Raw genomic sequence first — 13,784 nt, forward strand, 5'->3', positions numbered from 1 at the left:
CTGAATTCTATATTTCATAATAAAATATATCTCCAAAATGTTTGCAAATGTTGTAACGAACTGTTTTCTTTGGCCACACCCATGGCCCCTCCCAGGGCTGCTCCTCTCTCTGCTCCTGTCGCGGGCGTGGGGTAGGCGGCACCGTAGGCCATGGCGTCGCCTGCCGGACCCTCTTCTGACTCGGGGCCGCCTTACATGGCTTCTCCTCCGCCCTTTCAGCTCTTGGGCGTGGCGTCGGTGGTATCTTTGGCCACTTCGCTGCCTGCCGCTCCCTGCAGCCCTTCTCCTGGCCTTCTCCACTATCTTCCTTGTCCGCCGCTGCCGTGCTGTCCTTGTTCTGGCCACCACCATCGCCACGCACAGGTGCAGGCCCAACTCCTCGCTCCGCGCCGCAGCTCACACGTGGACGGATCCGACGGGTATCCTTCCTCGTCTTCCTGCTGCCCGCCTGATCATCCACGCCAACCTCGCTTTCTTGGCGTCCCAGGACGGATCGCCGACGATTTCAATATCGCTCTCGTCTGACGACACTATCATGGAGGCACTCGTTTTGGTGGACATGTTGACGCTGCTTGTTGACTTCGAATATGCCGTACATCTCCCACGTCTCCCTTTATATAGCGAATCCATTTCCCGTTGCTGGAAATGTCCCGCCAATGCTCCCGTTACTTGCTCTCCACCTCTTTGTTTTTTTTTTTTTCCGTGTGCCCGTTATGCGGTTACGATGTATTTATCTCGCTTTCTTGGTGCCAGGATGCACCACCTTCCGGGTTTGCCTCGCCGCTTCGTTAACTCCGCCTTCACTCTTGCGGCAAGCTCCGGCGGCCAACTTTCCTCCGGCACCTCTCGCCCGCCTCCGACCGATGCCTGCCGCTCCAACACCGGCCTTGCCGGCCGTTTTTCTGGGCATGATATCTGCCGACCCAGCGCAGGCCTCCGCGGCTCCGGCCACACCCACGGCCCCTTCTCCAACGGCTGCTCCTCTCTCCGCTCCTGTGGACACGGTGTCGGGGGCACCGCGGGCCACGGCGTTGCCTCCTGGACCCTCCTTCAACTCGAGGCCGCCCTGCACGGCTTCTCCTCCGGCCTCTCCGGTCTGGGGCGTGGTGTCGGCGGTATCTTCGCCTTCCATTTTCTCGCCTGTCGCACCCTTCCGGCGGCGGCCCTTCTCCTCGCAGTCTCCACTATTTTCCGGGTCCGCCGCTGCCGTGCCGTTTTCGCTCTCGCCCTGACCATTGCCCTCATGCGTCCATCGATGCGCCGCTGCCTGGCCTCCTTCGTGCTCCTCCTTCGCATTTGGGCAATCACCCTGACGCGGGCCCTCGCCATGTCTTCCGTAGACTTCATCAGGGACAGCCGCCGGCTGTCCCACTCCACTCGCAGGTGCAGGCCCAGCTCCTCGCTCCTGCGCCGCCGCTCCACCTCGAAGGACCCGACCGGGATGCATCCTCCTCCTCCTGCTGCCAGCCGGACCATCCACTCCGACCTTGCCTTCTTGGCGTTCCATGAAGGATCGCCGAATATCTCGATGTCGCTGTCGTCGGAAGACACAATTATTGATGCGCTTGATGATATTGTTGCGGCTGCGTGTTGACTTCGAATAGGCCGACCATCTCCCACGTCTCCACTTATATAGCGCATTCATTTCCCGTTGCTGGAAATGTCCCGCTAATGCTCCCGTTGCTTGGTCTCCTCCTCTTTGCGGGGTTTTTGTTGTTTTTTTTTTTGTGTGCCCGTTATGCGGACACGATGTATTTGTCCGCTTTTGTTATTCCTTTGCTGTTTCTTCCGTATCTTGACCCTTCAGCTCGCTAACATGGGCTCTCTTCTCCCTCTTTGTCCTGCCATGTCGTAATGTGACAATTACTGGGGACACGAAATCCCCTACCGTATATGTCCCGTCATACCGAGGCGCCAGTTTCGCCGCGAATCCTTCAGCTGCCTTTGATAGGTGGTGCTCCTTTGCCCACACTGTTTCACCGACCTTTGGGCTCCACTTCCGTCTTCTCAAATTATAATGTCGCGCTTGGTCCTGGGCAGCTCGCTCCATATTCCTCCGCACTATCTCGAATATTTCCTTAAGTTTCGCCGCGTTCTCCGTGGGTGTTCCTTCTTCGACTCCCGTGCCTAACACATTCTCATCGAACAAGGCTCGCGGCATCCTTGGCTCCCTGCCCTGCGTTATAAAACACGGCGAGTACCCCGTGGATTCCGAGAACCCACGTTGGGCGCCAGGTGTAACGAACTGTTTTCTTCGCTTCCGCTCGCCACAGTATGCCGCGGCTAGCTCACAGAGTCTGCGGGTTAGTTCCACCGAATTAATAGTTCGACGTGATTGCCCGAGCCCAGATACAAATAGCTTTATCTTATGCAGCCTCTTTATTCGCTGCTCTTCCTGCTTACAATGATGGTTTAAGCGGGTTCCCGATAACGGGCCCCACTCCGAATGTTCGTGACCCTTGGTGCCTCCTTTGGCCGTCCTGGTGGTCTGCTCCGTTGCTGGTGTTTCCGCTGTTGCTCTCGTTGCCGGGGGTTCCTCTTTGTTGTTTTTTGGTGCTTATCGCACCGGCGAGTCCGGTTTGGGAGATGGCTACAGATGGAAGAGCTGCTCGGTGGGTGATCGGTGCCTCCCCGATCGCGTTCCTAAGCGGGCGCGAGTTCCCGAGTCGGCTTATCCGCGTTCTGCAGGACCACGCCTGTTGCGAGAAGCCATGGGTTAATGTCCTCCCATGTCCATGTCGCCATGTCCTGACTAAATGTTTTTTCATCGTCATTTTGTGTCTTTGTTGTCGCAATTTGTAACCCTTTTGGAACTTCTTCTTCTATGTAATCTGAGAGAGATGCCACCCCCCGCGAGTTATGTTCAGCCCTGGAACCGGACACCTGACACAGTGATACCCAAGTAACATGTACTTGTGGTATCTACTTATTACTATATGACTGCGATGGATGTTTGAACTCCCCAATTTGTGCTCGGCCCTGACTGCAGCGAGGGAGACTCGGTGCCATGCTGCCGAGTCTGTCCTTGGAATTATCCTGTTTCCTGCCATGTCCTGTAAACCTGCCTTGATGTAAACCTGCCATGTCCTGTAAATCTGCTTTGACTGCTGCGATGGAACGCATCCTGCCTGGCGCCATGTCCTGCCATTCCATGTCTGATCTCTAAGTTTTTGTCATGTTTAAAACTGCGATGTTAATTTGGCCATGTAAAACCTGCTATGTTAAATATCCCATGTTAAATATGCCATGTAAAGCTTGTCATGTTAAGTTTAAGCTAAATTTTCTCTGCCATGTCCCGATGAAAGTCTTTCGCCCCATGTAACCGCCTTCTCCCGCAATGTACTCTCACTTTGGAGAGATTGTCGGACTAAAAGTTGCCCTATGGTAATAACTCGGCAATCTCTCCATGCCATGTCTCCCACAAGAGATTTATCGTTTGGCGGCGGCGGTCGACTCTCGTCCGGCTCCTGAGTTGTTGAATGTTAATTTAAACTAATTGTTACCTGCGACACTGAATCAAATTAAACAACCAAAGCGAAAACGAAACCAAACCCACAAACTAAAAAACAAATCCAAAACCAAAACTAAATAAAAAACAATTAAAATGAAAATTTAAAATTCTTTTGTAAAAACGGAACGGTTTCTTATATTAACGGTGCTCAAATAAAAAGGAAAGTCAACGGAGGTAAATCAACGGAGGTGAAAGGACAAAGTGAATCTACGGAGGAGGAAAAACTAAGGAGAATAAACGGAGAAGAGAAAGCTAAGAGGATTTAAAGGAGGAGAAGGGAAAAAGAAAAGAAGAAAATGGAGGCCAGCTTCGTGAGCATTGGACAAGAAAGTTTCAACATTTCTGCCATTTCTTTCACTTTGCCAGAAGACGCTCCACCTGTATGCGGTGAGTTAGCTTAAAAAGATTTTTTCATCAGTCATTCGCCAAACATTTTTATGGGAAAGCGGGTTGAAATTGCCCCTTCCCCTTCTCCGCTCACCTTCCATGCTCAGCTTGGACTCGAACCCTGTTCGGTTCTAAAAAGAGCGGGCCCCACTGTTACTGTTACTAACACCAATACCAATGCCAATGTCAACGCCAATACTCTTGCGCAGCTTGGACATAAACCCGTTTCTGATCTAAAAAGAGCGGGCCCCACTGTTAACTCCAATACTCTTGCGCAGCTTGGACATGGTTCTGGTGTTGATCTAAAAAGAGCGGGCCCCACTAACACTAATGCTAATTCAACATCATCATCCATTCCTTCAACCAGAATGAGCTCCAGTGGGTGCTCCAAAAAGTCTAAAAACTTGGGGAACAATAAACGCCTCCTTTCCTCGTCTCCCTCCAATATTTTTAGCAATGAAAAAAGGGTTCTCCTGGAGGAGTCCCTTAAGCTCATCTCTCCTAATTTTAACAGCCCCCCCAAACTTATTAACAGTATCTGTCATGGTGCCACCCATCGTCCCAAATCAATACTTAAAACGTCCCATGTAGATGTTGAAACCTGTACTATACCCAAAGCTGTAAACGCAGGAGCCATGGGGGTTTCTGCTGGGACAAATGAGTCTAAAGTCGTTAATAAGTCGGTCCAGATGCTCCGAAATTTTTTCTCGGAACTGAATAAATTCGCGTCTGCTAACCCTGCAAATTCCGCTGACCCGGTCACTTCCATGCCTCCAAACTGCCTACTTTCTGACAAAGCCCCCAGTGAAGTCCCTAGTCTGCCTGATCCTGGTCCTATTGTCGTAAGCGACAAGGCAGTAGTCCATTCCTCGCCAGGAACTTTGAACAAAATAACTTATGATACTGATTTTCCTCCTCTGGGGTCCATTAAAAAGATACAAACTCCCCCTTTTAGAAGTGAGTTTGCAAAAAAAAATAAAGGCAGAAAAGAGAATGGAGCAAACAGCTGCTGCCACGGTCCCTCCCAAGGCGGCTTTTGTCCCTCAATGCCACAGATGCCAGAGATTTGGCCACACAAATGCCGGATGTAGGAGGGCATTTGTGTGTGTCAAATGTGCTGGGCGGCACCCATCCACAGCTTGCAACAAACCGAGGCATGCACCGCCTCGTTGTTGCAACTGTGGTGGGAGACACGTGAGTTCCTATAGAGGATGCAGGACCTTCAAAGATTTTGCTGACAGGTTATCTCGGCAGGGCTCAGCCGGTAGTCAAAGCCATCCGAATAATAAACGTAATAATCAACATAAACAAAAACAACATCATCATAAACAGCAGAAACAGCAACCTACCACTCTAGGGCCTGTTAACTATTGGGGCATCCTGGATCTGGACGAGAATAATATTTTGCCACCACCACAACGTCTTGACAATCCCTTCAAGAAGAAAGCCCGAAATTTTCGCCGCCAGGATAAGCCTCTTTCTGAAAGGTTTGCCAAGCGGAGTCCTTGGCAGCCCAGGCAAAACCCTGCTGAACCCCACCTCTCCCACTTTAGGGCCAAGTTGGAGAAACAAACAAAATCAGGAATAGGATATAATAAAAATACTCAAGACGATATGAAGGGACTAATTAAGAAACTTTCGGACGGGCTTGACGAGGATAAGAATGTGACAAAAGACAGATTGAGGAAAATTGAAGAGAAACTAGACAAAATCTGCTTAATGTTCAATAAGATTAATAATTTTTTAGACGTGACTGACTTATCCTATAACAATATTGATAACTCGGTTGAGATGGCCTCAATGACAAATGACTCGCTGGAAGAACTACTTAACGCCAATGAATGTCCTTATGTCTAAGTCTTGCAATTTTCTATCCTGTCCTCCTCATCAATGTCTTCTTAAACGTTGTCTGCGGATTGGTACATGGAATGCTGGAGGTGTATCAAATAAATTGGATGAGCTGGAGGTCTTCCTCGCATCTAATGGGATCGATGTTATGTTGATTAATGAATGTAGATCCTTGTCTATTAAAATCTTAGGCTATCATACCTATATGGCCTTAAATCCCACAACCTTTAAGAATGGAGGGGATGTTGTCCTTATACGCTCTGGGATTCCACACCTGTATCTTGGTCCTGTTGTTAATGATTTGTTCCATTGCTGTCATGTCCTCCTATTTGTTGTTGTCCTTGCGTCTTTTTATTGTCCTCCATCGTTAAAATGGTCTACTGGCAACTTTAAGGACCTTTTTGAAATACTTGACAAGCTCTGTCCTCTCCACGCTTTTTAGTTGCTGGGGATTGGAACGCAAAAAGCCAAATGTGGGGGAATCCTAGAAGTTGCAAAAGGGGTAAAGCATTACTGGAATCAATATTGAGCAAGCCCAGATTGAACACCCTCGCCACTGGGGGAGCTACTCACTACCCTCACAATAAGACTGCTAACCCCTCCTCGTTGGATTTTGCAATTTTCTCTGGATTTCTTCCTGATAACTTTTCTATTTCGGCTGGTAATCAGCTGTCCTCAGACCATCTCCCCTTAATGATAAGGGTTTCCCTTGGCAAATCTACTCTCTTGCCTCAGGATTTGGATCAAGCTCCCTTCTGGCCTCTTTATCCGCCAAGGAGTCGTGAGGGTGTCAAAGCCTTTCAAGATTTCCTGGAAAGAAAAATACTATTAAATATGGATATCTACACAGGTATGGATATTGAGGATGCTGTTGACATCCTTTTGGCCAATATAGAGGAGGCACTAACCATCTCGGCTCTTCCTGCTGAACCCACTCTTAGATCGAATAGCCAAGGCTCATCAAGGAATAGCCTAAATTGGACAAACGTACCCGCCTCCTTCTGAAAATTCTCCGGCGTCATCCATCTGTTGATGCCAAGGCCAAATATAGTAGGGCCAAAAACAGGCTCAAGAAAGCACTTAAAATCATTAAATCGAGGATAATGAATCGGAGATTAGTAGCACTGGATCCAGAGGACCGCAATATGGCAAATCTGGAAAATTACTAAATCACTCAAAAATCAGCCTCCGCCGGATTATCCATTAAAAATTTCAGGCATGAATGGGAATGCGCAGGCTCGGTCTGTTTGGACCAAAACCCCTAAAGAGAAGGCAGACGCCTTTGTTGACCACCTCGAGGAGCGTTTTTCTGTCTGGCCTTCCAAATCTAAAATGGATAAAGAAGAAGTTAATGATGAGCTTCAACGTTTTCTTAACAACCTAACGGCACAGGATTCAAGCTTTATTTTCTTTCGTTTTGAGGAGCTAACTGCCCAAATTCAACTCCTTGCAGCGGGGAAATCTCCTGGTGGCGACAGAATCCCAAACTCTGTGATTAAACTAATTCCTAAAAAAGCCGTCCTCTTCCTCCTGCTTATCTTTAATATCATACTTCGTCTTGGACATTTTCCTCATCAATGGAAGCTAGCAACCATATCCATGATTCATAAAGCAGGGAAATCTGTACACAGTGCGGAGTCTTACAGGCCTATCAGCCTGCTTTCTGGATTTGGGAAACTTTTTGAGAAGCTCCTTCTACAGAAACTTGTCCTGCACAAGCCCTTTGCGGAGGCCATCCCAGGCCATCAATTTGGCTTCCGTCAGGACCACAGTGCTGAACAGCAGGTATTTCGGGTCCCGCAGCACATCATCAGAGCCCTTGAGGAGAAGGAGTTTTGCTCTGCTAGTTTCTTCGATTTTTCACAAGCCTGCGAGTTGCGAGTCAGGAATCCGTGTGGCGTGCGCCAGATTTATTCTTTCCTCACTTCCTTGCAAGGCTACCTGCTGGCCCAACTCGACTCTGATACCCTGTAGCTGTCGAGGAACCCGACCGACACCGATCCTTTCTCGTTCTGTCCTTCTCGTCTTCTGGAGCAAACCGGGCTCGGGGTCCTGAGTTGGCTTGTCCTTTCCGTTGCAGGACCACGCCTGTTGGTTGTGAGTCAGGAGTCAGAGTGGCGTGCGCCAGACTTTTCCTTCCCTCACTTCCTTCAAGGCTACCTGCCGGGGTCCAACTCTTCTCCTGTCGCCTAGATCCTTCCACGGGACTGTCCCAGTACTGATCCGTTCTTGTCTCTTTCGTTCTCCTTCCGTTTGGCTGTTGGATTCTCCAAAGGCGGTCCTTCAACTCAAACACAACCGAATCCTTTTTAGAAACGCTCTAACACTTGAATGGCGGACTCTCCACGGGGCGGTCCTCCAACTCAACGCTACAAGCTTCCTAAAAAGACTCGTCCCGAGCAGCTCCAGTGGGCCTCCTTTTATACCCTCCGGAGTGCCCGTTAGTCCTCCAGGATTCTGCTCCACAGATGCCGCCACTTTCCTGTTGGCGGGTTGCCGTTATTCCTGCTTCCAATATCACGCCACTTTCCCGTTGGCGGGCTGTCGTTACTCCTGTTTTCCAAGATCACGCCACTTTCTTGCTGGCAGGCCGCTTTCCTTTCCTTTCCTTTCGGCCGCTGACCCCTGCTGTTGCTATGCGAAGTGCCGCGGTCCTCCTTATTTTTAGTTCAAAACTTGACTTGACGTCATTTCACAGAAGAACCACCAAAGAAAGTGGAACTTTGAGAGCCAAGATATTAACATAACAGTCTTGAACTTATCACAGAATTTATTTCAGTGAAACTAGTAATATTTGAATTAAGTAACTAGGACAGTGAGCGATGACGACGTCGTAAATATATTAAAACTAGTTGTACGAGTTCAAGACATGCAGAAAATCGTGCACTGCAGATAGGCAACAGATGATCCTATACAAACAGGTACCGCTGCGCATTTACGACCTCACACCATCTGTCAGCACGCATGATAAGGACCTGCATGCGTCATAAACCTAAGCGATAAAAGATAATGGTATCCTATTTTACAACTGTCCAAACTAGTAAACTATAAGCAGATAATAATTTGACCTAAACAAACATTAGTTCTTAAGATCTTGTATATAAAAACCCTGCATACTCCACAATAAAATCAGTACTCAACGAAAACTCGTGGTATTCACTTCTCCGAGCTCAATTTGTTTCAAGTACAGATTGCGGCAACGAAATTGTTACTGGTATCAAGAACCGGTGGCAGACAAAAGCAACTTTTCAGCTACACAATTTACATTTGGTGACCCCCGACTTTGGACACAGGATTCATTTGGAGAATCATACTCGTATAGTTGGTCAACTGGGCGACCAAACTACAAAAAAAAAAAATACCAACAACTGATCAACTTGGCGATCTTGGACATCACTGGATAGTCAACTTGGCAGCAACAAAACAGGAGAAAATCAAGCTCCATAGCCATAGTATTTAAAAGAATACCTTGACCGCCTATTTGGTTGTGAGTAGAGGCACAACCTGTCAAAGCGACAAATCAAAATACCTCCAACGGGTCAGGTATTATTTTAAATAAAAAAATGGCATTATCAAATATCAACGCATTGCTGGACAGGCAATTGATAACAGGCGAAGAGATCCAAAACGTAATAAGGAATTACAAGAAGGATTCGCCTGAACGAAAACAACAGCCTGACTATTTCCAAAAACGCATTGAGAAGTTAGTTAAGCTGTGGGAAATATTTTTTAAAGATGATTTAGTTATAAAAAGTACAACAGAAGGTGCTAAAATTGAGCACAGTTACTTTAAAAATAATTATTTCAATCAAATAAGAGATTTGGTTGTATCCTACAAAGGAGAATTCAACAAACAATTATCCACAGTACAAATGGATACTGGATCGGTTGCTTCCAGTGAAGAAGAATCGGAACTGGAGCCAATGATTCGGGAACAAAGGGCTCTGCTGATTAGTCTGGAACGAATCATGAATAAAATGACGAATGAAACTCGTCAAGGATTTATGCCAATCATAAATCAGTATTGGGATAAGATAACAACTATCCACATTGAAATTTATAAAAAATTTGAGGATCCTGCAAAACTTGGATATCTCGACCAGAGATATTTAGCAGCGGAAGACGCCGTCATAGCAGTCCAAACTATGACATGTGAAGAAAGCATCTCACGTCCTGCCAACATACCTCAAATGCATGCCTCATTGCCGTTGCCGAAAGTTGAAATTCCCAAATTTGATGGGGACTATTTAAAATGGCAACAATTTCATGACATTTTCAAGAAAATGATTCATGAAGCATCATTACCCATCATTCAAAAGATGTGGTACTTAAAAACTAGCATCACTGGAGAGGCTGAGCGTTTAATACGCCATCTATCCTTAACCGAAGGAAACTATGCAACAGCATGGAATATGCTACAAGAGCGTTTTAGCAACAAAAGAGTGCTAAGTAACGCGTTAATACAAAAAATATTGGACCAACCATCAATAACAAATGATGCGAAATCCATAAAGGCAATGCATGATAATATTAAAGAAACATTATCTGCGCTTTGTAACATTGGAATTCAAACTGAAAATTGGGATCCAATACTATTATGTAGTTTGACAAGGAAATTAGATCGTCAAACTCATATGTTATATGAACAGTCAATTGTAGACTTGAAGAAACTGCAGAAACTGGATCAGTTTTTGACCTTCTTGGAACATCGGTTCCTTACATTGGAGGCTACCGGTAGTGATAAGATAAATCACACCAAAAAAGGCACATGCGCTCAGATTGGTACAGAATATACATGCTATTTCTGTAACAAACCCAATCACATTATGTATAAGTGCAACGAGTTTTTGAAGAAAACAACAGCTGAACGATTAAATTGGACTCAAAGGAACAAGCTATGCGTAAAATGCTTCAAACGCGATCATTCAGCAAAGGAATGTCAGAAGAAAAATTGTTTTAAATGCGATAAAAGGCATAACACCCTTCTACATTTGGAATCAAAGCCTGACTCTAAAACAGCAGCCTTAAGTTCCAGACGTGGTAACGTTATTGTATTTATTGTGTGCAAAATCTCACTTAGCACCAATAAATACAATAACGTTACCACGTCTGGAACTTAAGGCTGCTGTATTAGGAGCACAGTTGACTTCTAAAGTAAAGAAAGACTTGGCCATGAAAGATGCATCCACATTTTATTGGTCTGATTCACGGATTGTACTGTCATGGATTAATTGCTCAACATCCATTCGAGACAAATTCGTTGCCACCAGAGTTGCAACAATACATGAGCTATCCTTACCCAAACAGTGGAGACATGTTGCATCAGAACACAATGCCGCAGATGTCCTCTCCAGAGGAATGACAGCTTCAAAATTCGCGGAACATGCCATGTGGTTCTACGGCCCTATGTTCCTACATGGTTCATCATCCACATGGCCCGCTCCGTTTATTGCTACCAACGAGGAACTAATAATTATGAATCCGCCAAAGGTTAGTCAATCATCCGTGATGACTATCACAAAAGAGGAGGACATAATATACACAATACAACATAATAATTCATTTAACAAGCTACTCAGAATAATAGCTTACATAATGCGCTTTCGACGTAAGAAGAAGTACACAAGCCACACCATTGAGTTTGAAGAAATAATGGCAGCCCGAAAAATTGTCTTCCGCAATATTCAAAAAATCGACTTCAAAGATGACATCAAACATCTCAAGCGGCAAAGGGAGACACTAAAAGGCAGTTCAATCAACTCACTATCACCATTCTTAGATCAGAATGGAATTTTGCGTGTAGGAGGTCGACTGGAGGCGGCAAATATATCATTCGACTCCAAACATCCGATACTTTTGCCATACAACGACTCTGTTGTGAAGATGATTCTTGTGCAAATACACAAGGACAACATGCATTGCGGACCTCAAGCTTTATTGACTGCATCAAGGCAGCAATTCTGGATCCTTAAAGGAAAAACGATGGCTAGGAGCACTGTAAGAGCCTGTGTCAAGTGCACTAAAGCTAAACCAAAATTAATGGAGCAGATCATGGGAAATCTGCCACCACTGAGGGTAACGCAAGCTCGACCATTTTTCAACTCTGGCGTCGATTATTGTGGACCATTTAAAATTCACTACAAAGTGAGAGGAAAGAAGCCTAGCACAGCTTACATTGCTATATTCTGCTGTTTTACATTGTACAGGAGGCTATATTCTCCGATAATGCGAAAACACAAATTCTCCAGGAGTGTAACAACAAGGGAGTTCAGTTTAAATTCATCCCACCTCGTGCACCACACTTCGGAGGATTATGGGAAGCTGCAGTAAAGTCGGCAAAACATTTATTACTAAAAAATGTGACGACAGCCGATCTTACTTATGAAGAACTTGAAACAGTTATAGTCGAAATAGAGGCCATATTGAACTCTCGACCATTAACACCACTATCCGATGACCCAAATGACGTCACAGCATTAACGCCTGGACACTTCCTAATTGGAGAGCCGCTAACTGCACAAGCTGATTGTGAACCATCGCAGCAACCAAAAACGTTAGGTAATCGATGGCAGGCCGTTTCAAAACTGAAACATGCGTTCTGGAAACAATGGTCACAGGATTATCTACAAAAGTTGCAGCAACGTCAAAAATGGAGAAGATCCTCAACAAACATAAAGGAAGGCACTTTAGTAATAATGAAGGAAGACAATGTTCCTGTATTACAATGGCCAATGGGAAGAATTGTTCGAGTCTTCTACGGGAAGGACAACTTTGCACGAGTGGTTGAAGTTAAAACGACCAAAGGGATCTTTAAACGTGAAATTCAACATGTTGCTCCACTCTTTAATGAAGAAGAACCCACTGACAAACATCCAATTGAAGAAGATGAAGTAGAAGAAGAAAACAGAGCAGTGGAAGACCGCCAGCTGAGGAAAAGACCAAATTACGCTTCGATAACCACTGTCATGATTGTCATGTTATTATTATTACCATTAGCCTGGGCCCAATCGATTCAAATAACTCAGTTTGGATCAAAACCAGGAATATTTTTCGAGAAAATTGGGACAACCCAATTAGCAGTGGCTGACTGGACCATAGTGGCTTACTTCGATCTCAAACCATATTGGAGTGACATGGCTACATTTTCAAAAGGAACAAAAAAACTTGGTCAAATGTGCGCTACACTTAATGATGCACACTCATGTGAAGAAATGTACCAATACTTCCAACAAGTAGAGAATGAACTCATCATGGAAAATATGCTATTGGCCAAATCACGGAAAATTCGAGCACCATTGGACATCGTGGGAAACATTGCAAGCAGTCTATTTGGTGTATTAGATTCTCAATATGCACAAGACATGTCGAAAACAATATCGAAGGTCCAGGACAATGAAGATCATGTCTTGGAGTTATTACAAAACCAAACGTCCTTAGTTGATTCAACAATAAACGTAGTGAAACGAGATGAAATTGCATACGCAAAACGATTCAACCTAATTGAAAGTCAAATGAATGCAATAATAAAGGATAATTATCACTGGTACATTACACTGACATCACAACTTACGTTGCTCGCTACGAATCTACATCGAATGCAGAATGAAATCATCAAAGTGTTAACAGACGTGCGCCACAACACTATTAGTCCACTTCTATTATCACCACGACAACTAAAGGAGCAATGTGATCAAATACGGGACCATTTGAAGCCTGATCAAATGTTACCTGTTAGCCAAGAAAACATACTCATGGCATACAAAATGATGCAAGCCGAAGGTACCATAGTAGATAATCATGTGATTATAAAAATAACAGTACCATTGATATCGACAGAGGTATTACACATATACAAATTAACACCGATTCCAGCTGCAAATGAATATGGTTTTCATCTGTTCAAAATTAAAACACCATTCATTGCAATTAACAACTATCGAGATAAGTTTGTTGATATGACGACGGAAGACATAGCAAATTGTTATCCAAAATCGATAAATGATTTCATTTGTCACAGCAAGCAATCAATGTTCTCTAC

The 13,784-nt window shown here is 45.2% G+C and overlaps 1 protein-coding gene across 1 annotated transcript; it reads right to left on the minus strand.

Annotated features, from left to right (window-relative positions):
- Window positions 1-730: 730 nt before the first annotated feature.
- LOC138925645 (spidroin-1-like) lies at window positions 731-1,645 on the minus strand. The gene has a single exon (XM_070276509.1). It carries the CDS (start codon window positions 1,643-1,645, stop codon window positions 731-733), a length of 915 nt encoding a protein of 304 aa, XP_070132610.1.
- Between the last annotated feature and the right edge of the window lie 12,139 nt (window positions 1,646-13,784).

This window comes from Drosophila bipectinata, chromosome XR (assembly GCF_030179905.1).
Source record: "Drosophila bipectinata strain 14024-0381.07 chromosome XR, DbipHiC1v2, whole genome shotgun sequence".
Lineage (NCBI taxonomy): Eukaryota > Metazoa > Arthropoda > Insecta > Diptera > Drosophilidae > Drosophila > Drosophila bipectinata.

Excerpts from the sequence above, each read along its gene's own strand:
- LOC138925645 (XM_070276509.1), bottom strand. The coding sequence starts at position 1,645 with ATGAATGCGCTATATAAGTGGAGACGTGGGAGATGGTCGGCCTATTCG.